The sequence below is a fragment of the Engystomops pustulosus genome, chromosome 7, assembly GCF_040894005.1.
Source record: "Engystomops pustulosus chromosome 7, aEngPut4.maternal, whole genome shotgun sequence".
Classification (NCBI taxonomy): Eukaryota; Metazoa; Chordata; class Amphibia; order Anura; family Leptodactylidae; genus Engystomops; species Engystomops pustulosus.
Genome location: NC_092417.1, coordinates 156,914,605 through 156,925,986, shown reverse-complemented (window position 1 = coordinate 156,925,986; position 11,382 = coordinate 156,914,605). Strand labels below are relative to the sequence as shown.

Here is an 11,382-nt window from a genome sequence, read left to right as displayed (position 1 = left end):
GCATAGGATTCGCTACATGGTCTTCTATTCTAAGGGTTGTATTCTCTGTGCAGAGACATACACAGTTGAAACTCCCTCTAATGGCCAGCAGTGGGAGATATTTAAAATAATTACCGTATATAATCGAGTATAAGCCAAGTTTTTCAGCACAAAAAAAAATGTGCTTATACTTGAGTCTATGAAAAACTCTGTACTCACGCCCCCGCAGGTCCTCTTTTGTCTTCAGCTCCAGCTCAGTGTTCCTGTGCGCTGCGTCGCACACACCATGACATCAGCCGCTAGCTGAAATCATAGTGTGTGCGCCGCCATCAGCACACACTAGGATGTTGGAAAGCAGCTGACGTCATGGTATGTGCGACGGCACCACCCCGGGACCCGAAGACAGAGCTGAAGACAAAAAGAGAACCTCGGGGGGCGTCCGAAAGGTGAGTACAGAGTTTGTTGTTTTAGGCTGAGCAGGGGGCTGCTGGCTATATACAAGGGGGCAGGTGCTGGCTATATACCAGGGGACATGGGCTGCTGGCTAAATACTAGGGAGATGTGCTTGCTGGCTATATACTACTGGGGGCTTACGGGCTGTAAACTGGGGAGGCTGTGACCAATGCATTTCCCACCGTCGGCTTATACTCGAGTCAATAGGTTTTCTCTGTTTTTTGTGTTAAAATTAGGTGCCTCTGCTTTTACTTGGTCGGCTTTTACTCGAGTATATACAGTATATAATTTTTAATCTTTCCTGAAATAAATAAAATTCCCCGAAGATCCCTCAAATATCAGCAAATAATTAAACAAATCACATTGTCACGGGAGTTAACATTTCCTGCAAGTTAAATGAACACAATAAAGCGATGCAAATTTTGAGATGTTTTTACTATTTCAATAACGGTCTGGAGTTAATTTGCGGATTATATTTTCTGCAAAATAACAAAAAAATATATATTTTTCATTATTTTTGTAATTATGAATAATAACACGAAAACAACAATTATATATTTATAGTTAAATCCTTGGAAAAACAGTGAAAATCACAGTGAAGTAGATTATGATTAAGGAAAAGGTGACTACAACTGTTACAGCTAGTGCGGCAATGTTGAATTTCCGAGCAGTGGCGCCATATTCTCTTGCTCCAACGTAATCTTTAAAAAGTTTCCGATCTCGGGACTGTGACAAGAGAGAAGCAAGATAAAGCAAGGGATTAATTTAAACAGCAGTGCTGCAGGAAATTAGCATATAATCGGGTCACTTTCACATTGCGATATTGTCACATATTGGTGTTTTAACACACCAATACCATCAGATGTACCATCAGATTGACTGATGATAAACTAGTCTGATTTAAAATCTCATCCTGATAAAAACATCTTTTATTATAAACCCAGAACAGTTTTGCCCAAAAAAAAAAAAAAAGGATTTAAAATGATTCAAATTAGTCTGAGGTGTCCCAGTTTACATCACCTGAGCGCCTCGGTTTATAATGTATTTACTTGCCCTCACTCGTCCAGTAACACCAGGTCATCAGATCTCAGCAGAGAGGACCCGGAGGGAATGGACGAGTGTGGAGGAGTGAATAAATGATAAGCCGAAGCTCTTAGGGGCATTCAGGTGACTTAAGCCAGAGACACTCAGACTCTAGACGTTCTGGATTATAATAAATCAGAAGAAGATGACCATGTGAGTAGGAATAGTCTATATTCTGATATGTCCTTTAAAAGGCTACTCATCAGTAGGTTTGGTCCCTAACCTTTTTACCTTACCTTTGTCGGTGGGCACATTCCTTTAGATTACAGGTCATAAAGGCAGCTGGGTGGGGGGCTTTGGTGACTTGAGCCCACATCGCACATAGTAAAGGGGAGGTCAGGAAATCTCACTTCACTGTACCCAATGTTCAAGTCATGAGTATTGAATCAAGGAGTACTTACCTTGGCTTCACTATATGAAGTGCACATGCCCCAAGGGTCCAACGTGAACTCAAGTCACCACACTGGAATTGTCTTTACCAAAAGTTATGCTGGCAGCTCAGGATCCCCTAAACTGCTAACAGGAGGCCAAACATAGTTTTCAAGCACTTTTGGTAATTTTTTAAGTTTCTTTAGAGGGATGGCTAAAGCATTTTTGGGCATTTTTTTCACCATGAAATCAACTAAGAAACTCATAATGACTAAACCAAAGCATCTATCAAAATAAACTTTCTGACACACACACACACACACACACACTGCTGCAATGGTCTATGGTACCCTGCAGTGTTCGTAAAGCAGACAGAGGCATCTAAGTAGTTAAACACCCACATTCTCATTGTTAGAGCAGCCACGTGCCGAGTACCAGGATGTAGCGACAATATAACAACTTAACAACCCAAAGCTGAAACTTAATCTTAAAAGGTATAGAACAAGATGTAATATATATGGTATATGACTGCTATGCCAAACCTGTACACAGATTCTGTTTCATTTGCTCTGCCCAATTCGATTGAATAGAGTTGAGAAGTAACACCAGAAACAACCAGCGTTTTCAGAAACGGAAACGCATTTCTTATCCAGTTCTTATCCAGTACAACCCGGATAAAATCATGAAAACTATTTCCCCTTTGAAGTAATGCTAAGAAGGCGGCTAATATTTGATGTTGGTCTTACCCATCACTCACCTTTACAGAGTATGACAGCGCCACTAATCCCAGGCAGAATGCGTTGCAATGAATAATGTTGAAGATGGACCAAATCAAGTCATCTCGTATAAGTTGGGGATCTTCCTGTATGACCACCACTGTGGAATGAGCATTTCCTGGCAGGTTGTGGCCGGAGTTTATAAGTCCTCCAGAATGTGCATTTGTGAAAATGGGAAGTGACATACCGTCTGAATCCATGCTGAAGGCTGTAATAAGAACTGGATGTGAATAGCACAAAGTGAATAGTCACAAGATGAGAAAGAAAGGAGGAGTCAAATAACCCAATTTCATTTCCTCGGGACCCTGATGTAAAACATGAAAACAAACTAATAGTAAGTAAATCAACAGGACAGAAGGTTTTATATTAAAGAACTTGTCACCAGGAGACCCATTTTTAGCACTCCCTCAGTCCCCACAGAGCATAGTACATACACTGCCAAAGAGTTGTTATGCCAAAAAAAGTTATGTTATATAGAACCATGTGCTGTGTGACTGGGCACCTGGGAGTGGCTGTAGAGGAGCAGGGGGCGCCACTAAGCCAAGTGATGGGCGTTTTCATATATCTGAAAAGTACACATGGAGGAGCAGTTTCCCAAGGCTGGTCCTTTGCAGCCACTCCCAGGTTCCTAGTCACTGAGCACATGGTATTGAAATGTAGTACATAATCTTTTTTGTCTGTAAAACCTATTTTTTATACAAAAAAACACTTTGGCAGTGCATGTACTATGCTCTGCTGGGACTGGAGGAGTGTTAAAAATGGGTCTCCTGGTGACAGGTTCCCTTTAACCCCTCACCGACACGCGCCGTGTTGGGTCCCGGTGCATGGAGAAGCCTCATGGGTTGAGCCCTCTCCATAGCCGTTAAGTTTTTGCTGCATATTACTGGCAACACCTGCGATCGGCGCTAGCGGGTATTTTCTCGTTTATCGCCCCCCGGCAAAGCTGCCGGTGGCTAAAAAAAAAACAAAAACGGCGCTTTGTCAATCTTGCCGAAGATTGTCGCTCCCTGTGGCTGTCTTGTTTTAACCCATTTATTACAATGCGCTGATTGTACTGTAGTATGGCAGTATATGATAGGATTTATCAGACAACCTAGGGTTAAAGTACCCTAGGAGGTCTAAAAAATTAGTAAAAATAATAATAATAATAAAATTCAAATCACCCCTTTCCCTAGAAGATATATATATATATACACACATAAACAGTAAAAATCCTAAACACATTAGGTATTGCAGTGTCCAAAAATGCCCGATCAAACTATAATAATGGTTTTTCACTGCGTTTAACCCCGTAATGGAAAACAGCGCCCAAAGTCGAAAATAGCACTTTTGAATTTTATATATTTTTCAAAATGGCAAAAAAGGTCGTACAGTCCTAAAAATTGTAGCATTGAAAATATCATCAAAAGTGGCAAAAAGTGACGCCACTAGAGATGAGCGAGTATACTCGTCCGAGCTTGATGCTCGTTCGAGTATTAAGGTACTCGAAACGGCTCGTTGCTTGGACGAGTATTTCCCCTGCTCGAGATCGAGCATTTAATTAAAAAAAAACACAGTGAAGAATAGATTACAGATGTTCGGCACATCTGCTCGGGAGATACGTGCGGAACGGTGCGAACAAAATAGTATGTGAAGAACGCGGGGCAGCAGCGCGCAGAGACACCGGGGCAGCAGCGCGCAGAGACACCGGGGCAGCAGCGCGCAGAGACACCGGGGCAGCAGCGCGCAGAGACACCGGGGCAGCAGCGCGCAGAGACACCGGGGCAGCAGCGCGCAGAGACACCGGGGCAGCAGCGCGCAGAGACACCGGGGCAGCAGCGCGCAGAGACACCGGGGCAGCAGCGCGCAGAGACACCGGGGCAGCAGCGCGCAGAGACACCGGGGCAGCAGCGCGCAGAGACACCGGGGCAGCAGCGCGCAGAGACACCGGGGCAGCAGCGCGCAGAGACACCGGGGCAGCAGCGCGCAGAGACACCGGGGCAGCAGCGCGCAGAGACACCGGGGCAGCAGCGCGCAGAGACACCGGGGCAGCAGCGCGCAGAGACACCGGGGCAGCAGCGCGCAGAGACACCGGGGCAGCAGCGCGCAGAGACACCGGGAGACTTCAGTGGAAGAAGAGGAGCGGATCCCGGGACAGCGCATCTCCGACAAGTAAGCAGATGTGCAGAACATCTGCAATCTATTCTTCACTGTGTTTTTCAGTGCGTTTTTCAATTAAATGATCCTGTGGTCACTGTTTTTATTCTATTCTTCACATCTGCTAACTTGTCGGGAGAGAATGTACGCGCGGAACAGTGAAGAATAGATTGCAGATGTTTGCATACATCTGATCACTTATCAGAAGACATTCTTTTTCAATTAAATAACACATTTTATTCCCGAACCATGACCCCTTTGAAAAATGCTCGACTGATGAAAAATGATTGACTTCAATGGGGCTCGTTATTCGAGACGAGCACTCGAGCGTCAGGAAAAGTTTGTCTCGAATAACGAGCACTCGAGCATTTTAGTGCTCGCTCATCTCTAGACGCCACCCACATCTCCATACACCAAAGTATGAAAAAGTTATTAGCACCAGAAGATGGCAAAATCCCCCCAAAATTTTTGGACAGGAGGTTTTAATTTTTGTAAATGTATGAGCACATTATAAAACCTATACAAATTTGTTATCCCCGTGATCCTACCGACCCAAAGAATAAAGTAGACATGTCATTTGGAGAGCACAGTGAAAGCTGTAAAATCCAAGCTCACAAAAAAATGGCGCAAATGCGTTTTTTCACCATTTTCACATTTGGAATATTTTTCATGCTTCCCAGTACACGACATGGAAAATTAAATACGGTCATTATGAAGTGCAATTTGTTACGCAGAAAACAAGCCATCACAGAGCTCTATATGTGTAAAAACAAAAAAAAGTTATAGATTTTTGAAGGTTGGAAATGAAAAAAACTAAAACAAAAAAGGGCCAGGTCGTTTAGGGGTTAAAAAAGATTAACGTAAAAATACATGTTCTACTGTGGCCGATTACTGGCCGATTATCATACATACTATCATAGTAGATAAAGTTATAAAAAGGTTGATCAAGAGGAAGGTCAAGAAATAATCTTCAATGTTGAAGCCAATTGACCCAATAGTAGAGAAAAATTACATCCCGGCCCATAATATGGTCAGAATCACTCCCTGGATCAACATCAAATTGACTCTTCCAGAAGAGAAGAAGAAAGGATCAATCATGTGGAATGGTAACGGTGGATCCATTATGCAGCCGCTCCTGGGGAGCATGTGTTATTTGGAGATCATACAGTGGTAGCTCAGAGGTCATCGGATTTGTCAGTATGTATTAAAATGTCATCCCTTGGAGCAAACCCTCACTTGCTTGGCCTGTGGAAACAAACCCACATGCAGGTCAGATCCCATGGACCGAGCACAGTGTAGGGGAGAGGAGCCCTTGGCTCATACAGAAATATGTAAGTAACAGTGTTCAAAAGTTATAACCATATAAAGGGACGCAAGTCAGAATCCAAAAAATGGGACTGAGCCTTAAGCTACAAAATGGCTGCATCCTTAAGGGGTTAAAAACCGATGGCCAGATTTTTCCCACCGATTCCATTCACTTGCAAAGGTGTCCGTTATTACATCTTCTGTTATTTGAGTGGATAATTGGACGCAAAATGCTGAGTCATTTTTTTCTTCAAATGTAACAGAAGGCTTAGGGTGATGTCACATGTGGCGTTTTTGGTCCGTTTTTGGCAGTTTACCATGCGTTTGGCTGCTTACAACCCGTTTATCTACTAAGATAATTGGGAAAAACGGACCAAAAACGCCATGTGTGGCATCACCCTAAAAGAAGACTGCTTTCCATCATCATATTTACATGTAAAACGGATGGTCTTGATTTGTAGCAGTTTTTTCCCATCAGTTCCATTCGCTTAATGAACATGCTCCGATTTTATACATTCAAAAGACCTCTATTGGCCAAAGCAGAGGCATTAAAAAAAATTAATGGCTATAAAATTATGAAAAACGTAAACTAATTAATACTAGTGTTAAGCTCTATGTGTGAGCGCACCCTAAGCGCATATTTAAACTTGGCGCTGGCATTTTAAAACTCAATAAAGAGGAGATTTGCCCAATTACATTGCAGTTAACATTGCGCTCACAAAACGCATGCGTTAACATTGCATGTGTTTTGTAAACGCAGTGTTAACAGTGATGTCATTAGGCAAATCTCTTCTTCTCAGCTGCTGTATTGCGTCTGAAAACACATGCGTCAACGCAAGTGTGAACACGCCCTGAGGGTGCGTATCCACAGGGCATTTTTTGTCTCCTTTTTGATCACATCCAAGTGGGACGGGGCTTGGCCAAAACATATAAAAATGCATTTCCAATGACACGCATGCACGTTTTAGCCCCCCTCTTACTTGCGTTTCGGATGCATTTAAAAATGCGACAAAGACACCACATGTAGACGTGCACTCAAACCTGTGTCAAAATCCCTACAGACTTTCTTTTGGCCAGAATTGGTAGCATTACCTCTCCAGACTCTACTAAAAAATATAGAGCAGGTTGTTTCCCAGTTATGACAGGGATTTGGGGATTATTCCTGACAGAAAAATCAATGTAAAAATTCACCGTGTGAACCTACCCCTGTAGTGACACACTTTTGTAGTTGCACTGAGGTATAATTGTACTTTTACTCATATATAATAACACACATTACATAGGGACACTTATACGTACAGAAGCCGGGAGGGTTCAGTCCTACTAAAGAAGCAAGTACTTTACCTCATGAAGGACTTTCCCGCCGATAACGCTGATTGATAGAAGAGCTGTCAGTCAAACGTCTCCTCCAATCAGCTGTTTTATCATTGCTGCGTGTAACCAATCAGACTCAGAGCAGTGAAGACATGAGCGGGGAGCAGCAGAAAAACTCTCTGCTCCGTGTAACCCCGCCCCCTCTGACTGAAAGACCAGAGCCTTCCCCCAGGGATATCGCCAACCTCTATAAGCGCAGTGCTGCCGCCTCATGGGCGGAGGAAGTAACTGCTGCTGCAGATATATACATGAAGTGTTTAGATGGGGACAATATATAGTATACGAGACGGCAGCTACAGTGTAAAGTAAGTACAAAATTGTGTCTAACAGAAAAGGGCAGCAGCAGGTTTTGTATGGACAGTGCAAACATCAACTTGGTACAACCCCTTTAAAATTTAAAGGAATCTACCATTAAAATTCACGATGATAAACCAGGGGCGCTTACTCATAGATCCAGGCACAGTGGCTGTGGTCATCTTCTTATATTTATCAATGTTCTCCCGCTTTCAAAAAATCAACTTTTAAAATGATGCCAGTGAGCTAAGAGTTCTGGGGGACATTATCAGAGCCCCCCTGACTGTTACACTGTGCAGGAGCACTTCCCCCTTGCATATTTTTTGCAGGAGAGGCTGATAGTCTGCTGTGTGTGCAGGTCTTGCGAAGCATCCACAACAAGCTGTGAGGATAGTAGAGGATTAGATTGGCTGAATTTTAATGCCTGTAGGACCCGCATACATGAATGTGTTTTTCATGAATCAATAAGGAAGCTGTAGAGAACTCCGGCCTCCTCCTCTGGCCCCCCTGTCCTCCGGCCTCCTCCTCTGGCCCCCCTGTCCTCCGGCCTCCTCCTCTGGCCCCCCTGTCCTCCGGCCTCCTCCCCTGGCCCCCCTGTCCTCCGGCCTCCTCCTCTGGCCCCCCTGTCCTCCGGCCTCCTCCTCTGGCCCCCCTGTCCTCCAGCCTCCTCCTCTGGCCCCCCTGTCCCTAAGCCCACTCCTGTGACCCCCTGTCCCGAAGCCTCCTACTCTGGTCCCCCTGTCCTCCGGCCTCCTCCTCTGGCCCCCTGTCCCTAAGCCCCCTCCTGTGGCCCCCTGTCCCGAAGCCTCCTCCTCTTGTCCTCTGGCCTCCTCCTCTGGCCCCCTGTCCCTAAGCCCACTCCTGTGGCCCCCTGTCCCGAAGAATCCTCCTCTGGTCCCCCTGTCCTCTGGCCTCCTCCTCTGGCCCCCTGTCCCGAAGCCTCCTCCTCTTGTCCTCTGGCCTCCTCCTCTAGCCCCCTGTCCCGAAACCTCCTCCTGTCCTCCAGCATCCTCCTGTGGCCCCCTGTCCCTAAGCCCACTCCTGTGGCCCCCTGTCCCTAAGCCCACTCCTGTGGCCCCCTGTCCCGAAGCCTCCTCCTCTTGTCCTCTGGCCTCCTCCTCTGGCCCCCTTGTCCTCCAGCCTCCTCCTCTGGCCCCCTGTCCCGAAACCTCCTCCTGTCCTCCAGCATCCTCCTGTGGCCCCCTGTCCCTAAGCCCACTCCTGTGGCCCCCTGTCCCTAAGCCCACTCCTGTGGCCCCCTGTCCCTAAGCCCACTCCTGTGGCCCCCTGTTCCTAAGCCCACTCCTGTGGCCCCCTGTCCCTAAGCCCACTCCTGTGGCCCCCTGTCCCGAAGCCTCCTCTTCTGCTCCCCCTGTCCTCCGGCCTCCTCCTCTGCTCCCCCTGTCCTCCGGCCTCCTCCTCTGCTCCCCCTGTCCTCCGGCCTCCTCCTCTGCTCCCCCTGTCCTCCGGCTTCCTCCTCTGCTCCCCCTGTCCCTAAGCCCCCTCCTGTGGCCCCCTGTCCGAAGCCTCCTCCTCTGGCCCCCTGTCCCTAAGCCCCCTCTTGTGGCCCCCTGTCCCGAAGCCTCCTCCTCTTGTCCTCTGGCCTCCTCCTCTGGCCCCCTGTCCCTAAGCCCCCTCCTGTGGCCCCCTGTCCCGAAGCCTCCTCCTCTTGTCCTCTGGCCCCCTGTCCCTAAGCCCACTCCTGTGGCCCCCTGTCCCGAAGCCTCCTCCTCTGGTCCCCTTGTCCTCCGGCCTCCTCCTCTGCTCCCCCTGTCCTCCGGCCTCCTCCTCTGCTCCCCCTGTCCCTAAGCCCCCTCCTGTGGCCCCCTGTCCCGAAGCCTCCTCCTCTGCTCCCCCAGTCCTCCGGCCTCCTCCTCTGGCCCCCTGTCCCTAAGCCCCCTCCTGTGGCCCCCTTTTGCGGACATATGCTTCAGAAACAGATTACACAATGTCGCAAGGGCTCCCAAAACTGACATCTCTTCCATTGTTTATAGCCGGAGAACAGCACACATTCATGTGCAGGTAATCTTAAATGGGTTCTCACAAGTATAGAGGTTAACACCCCACAGCATAGGGCAAAACAAGGTAATTGGTCAGACTGCTGGGACCCTCAATCATGAGAACAGAACTCGGGTGAATGGGGATCTTGTTCTCACTTATGGGTGTAGAGGCAGGACGAGTGTGTGCCCTGCTGCTCCAGTCACTGTTGGAGATACTGTGCTCGGCTTTGTCCGCCATTCCCATTTAACTGAATGTAGTGGCAGGACACATGCTCATCCTGCTGCTCCACCCTTCATTGAGAACTGGATCCTTGTTCACTGGATTTTTGGGGGGTCCTGTTCATGTGATCAGTAAAGTTCACAGAAGTTTGACCTTTATCAATCACCTTGTTATCCCCCAAACAGTTGTACAGGAAATAACTACTTTAACCCCTTCCCGACATTTGACGTAATAGTACTGCATCGCGGGAGGTGCGTTCCCGCAAAATGCAGTACTATTACGTCAAGCTTCTGGCCCCGGCTCCTGAACGGAGCCGGGGCCAGAAGCTGCGGGTGTCGGCTATATGTTATAGCTGACACCCGCCTCTAACACCCGCGATCGGAGATTTCTCCGATCGCGGGTGTTAACCCCTAACACGCCGCTGTCGCGCTGACCGCGGCATGTCAGAGGCATTTAAAGTTAATTAAATGCGAATCGGACCCCCCCCCGCGGCGCTTACCGGGGGGGTCCGCTCCTCCGATCGCAGCCCCGCATCTGTATTGCACTGTGTAACCTGTAAAAAAGCTTGAACAAGTGATCAGAAGATCACTTGTTCAAGCTTAGATGACAGTAACTGTAAAAAAAGTAAAAATAAATAAATAAAGGTTTTTTACAATTAAAATAAATAATAAAAGAAAGTGAAAGTCCCCCCAAACACCACATTTCCCTTTACACAAGTAATAAAGTATAAAAAACACTAAATCACGAAAAAACCCCACTTATTTGGTATCGCTGCGTCCGTAACAATCTGTACAATAAATCCTAATCATAATTGGACCCGCTCGGTGAACGTGGTAAAAAAAAAAAACCAAAAACTTGCCAAAAATTAAAACTTTTTATCAAATTGCTTTACAAAAAATGTTCTTAAAAGTGATCCGAAAAAGTTACAAGCACCAAAATGATACCGATAAAAAGAGCAACTTGTCACGCAAAAAATAAGCTTACAACCAGCTCCGTCAACCAAAAAATACTATAATTATGCCGCTATAAAAATGGCAATACTAAAACAAATGCAATTTTTTCTATTCTAGTTTTCCTTCAATAAAATTGGACAAATAAAAATAAAACTATATAAATGAGGTATCAGCGTAATCGTAGTGATCCGTAGAATAAAGATAATATATTATTGTTATGCTACAGTGAACAACCCCCCCAAAAAATGCTAAAAATCCAAAACAAGAATTGATGATTTTATTTTCCTCCACACGTAAAAAGTTAATAAAATTTCTTCAATAAGCTAAAAACCCACTAAAATTACGTTTTTTTTACAGTGCATCTCGTCTCGCAAAAAATAAGCCCTTATTTGTCTAAATTGCTTAAAAAATAAATAAAGATTGTATAGCCTGTTCCCAAC

The 11,382-nt window shown here is 46.1% G+C and overlaps 1 protein-coding gene across 1 annotated transcript; it reads right to left on the bottom strand.

Annotated features, from left to right (window-relative positions):
• Positions 1–848: 848 nt before the first annotated feature.
• On the bottom strand, positions 849–7,440 carry LOC140071167 (dispanin subfamily A member 2b-like). The gene is made up of 3 exons (XM_072118526.1): positions 7,401–7,440; positions 2,642–2,880; positions 849–1,158 (listed from the first exon to the last, which is right to left on the bottom strand). Exons 2-3 carry the CDS (start codon positions 2,858–2,860, stop codon positions 997–999), a joined length of 381 nt encoding a protein of 126 aa, XP_071974627.1. The 5' UTR covers positions 2,861–2,880; positions 7,401–7,440; the 3' UTR covers positions 849–996.
• Positions 7,441–11,382: the final 3,942 nt, after the last annotated feature.

Excerpts from the sequence above, each read along its gene's own strand:
- LOC140071167 (XM_072118526.1), bottom strand. The coding sequence starts at position 2,860 with ATGGATTCAGACGGTATGTCACTTCCCATTTTCACAAATGCACATTCT. Across the intron at positions 1,159-2,641 it reads CGCTGTCATACTCTGTAAAG|TCCCGAGATCGGAAACTTTT; the intron begins GTGAGTGATGGG and ends CTCTTGTCACAG.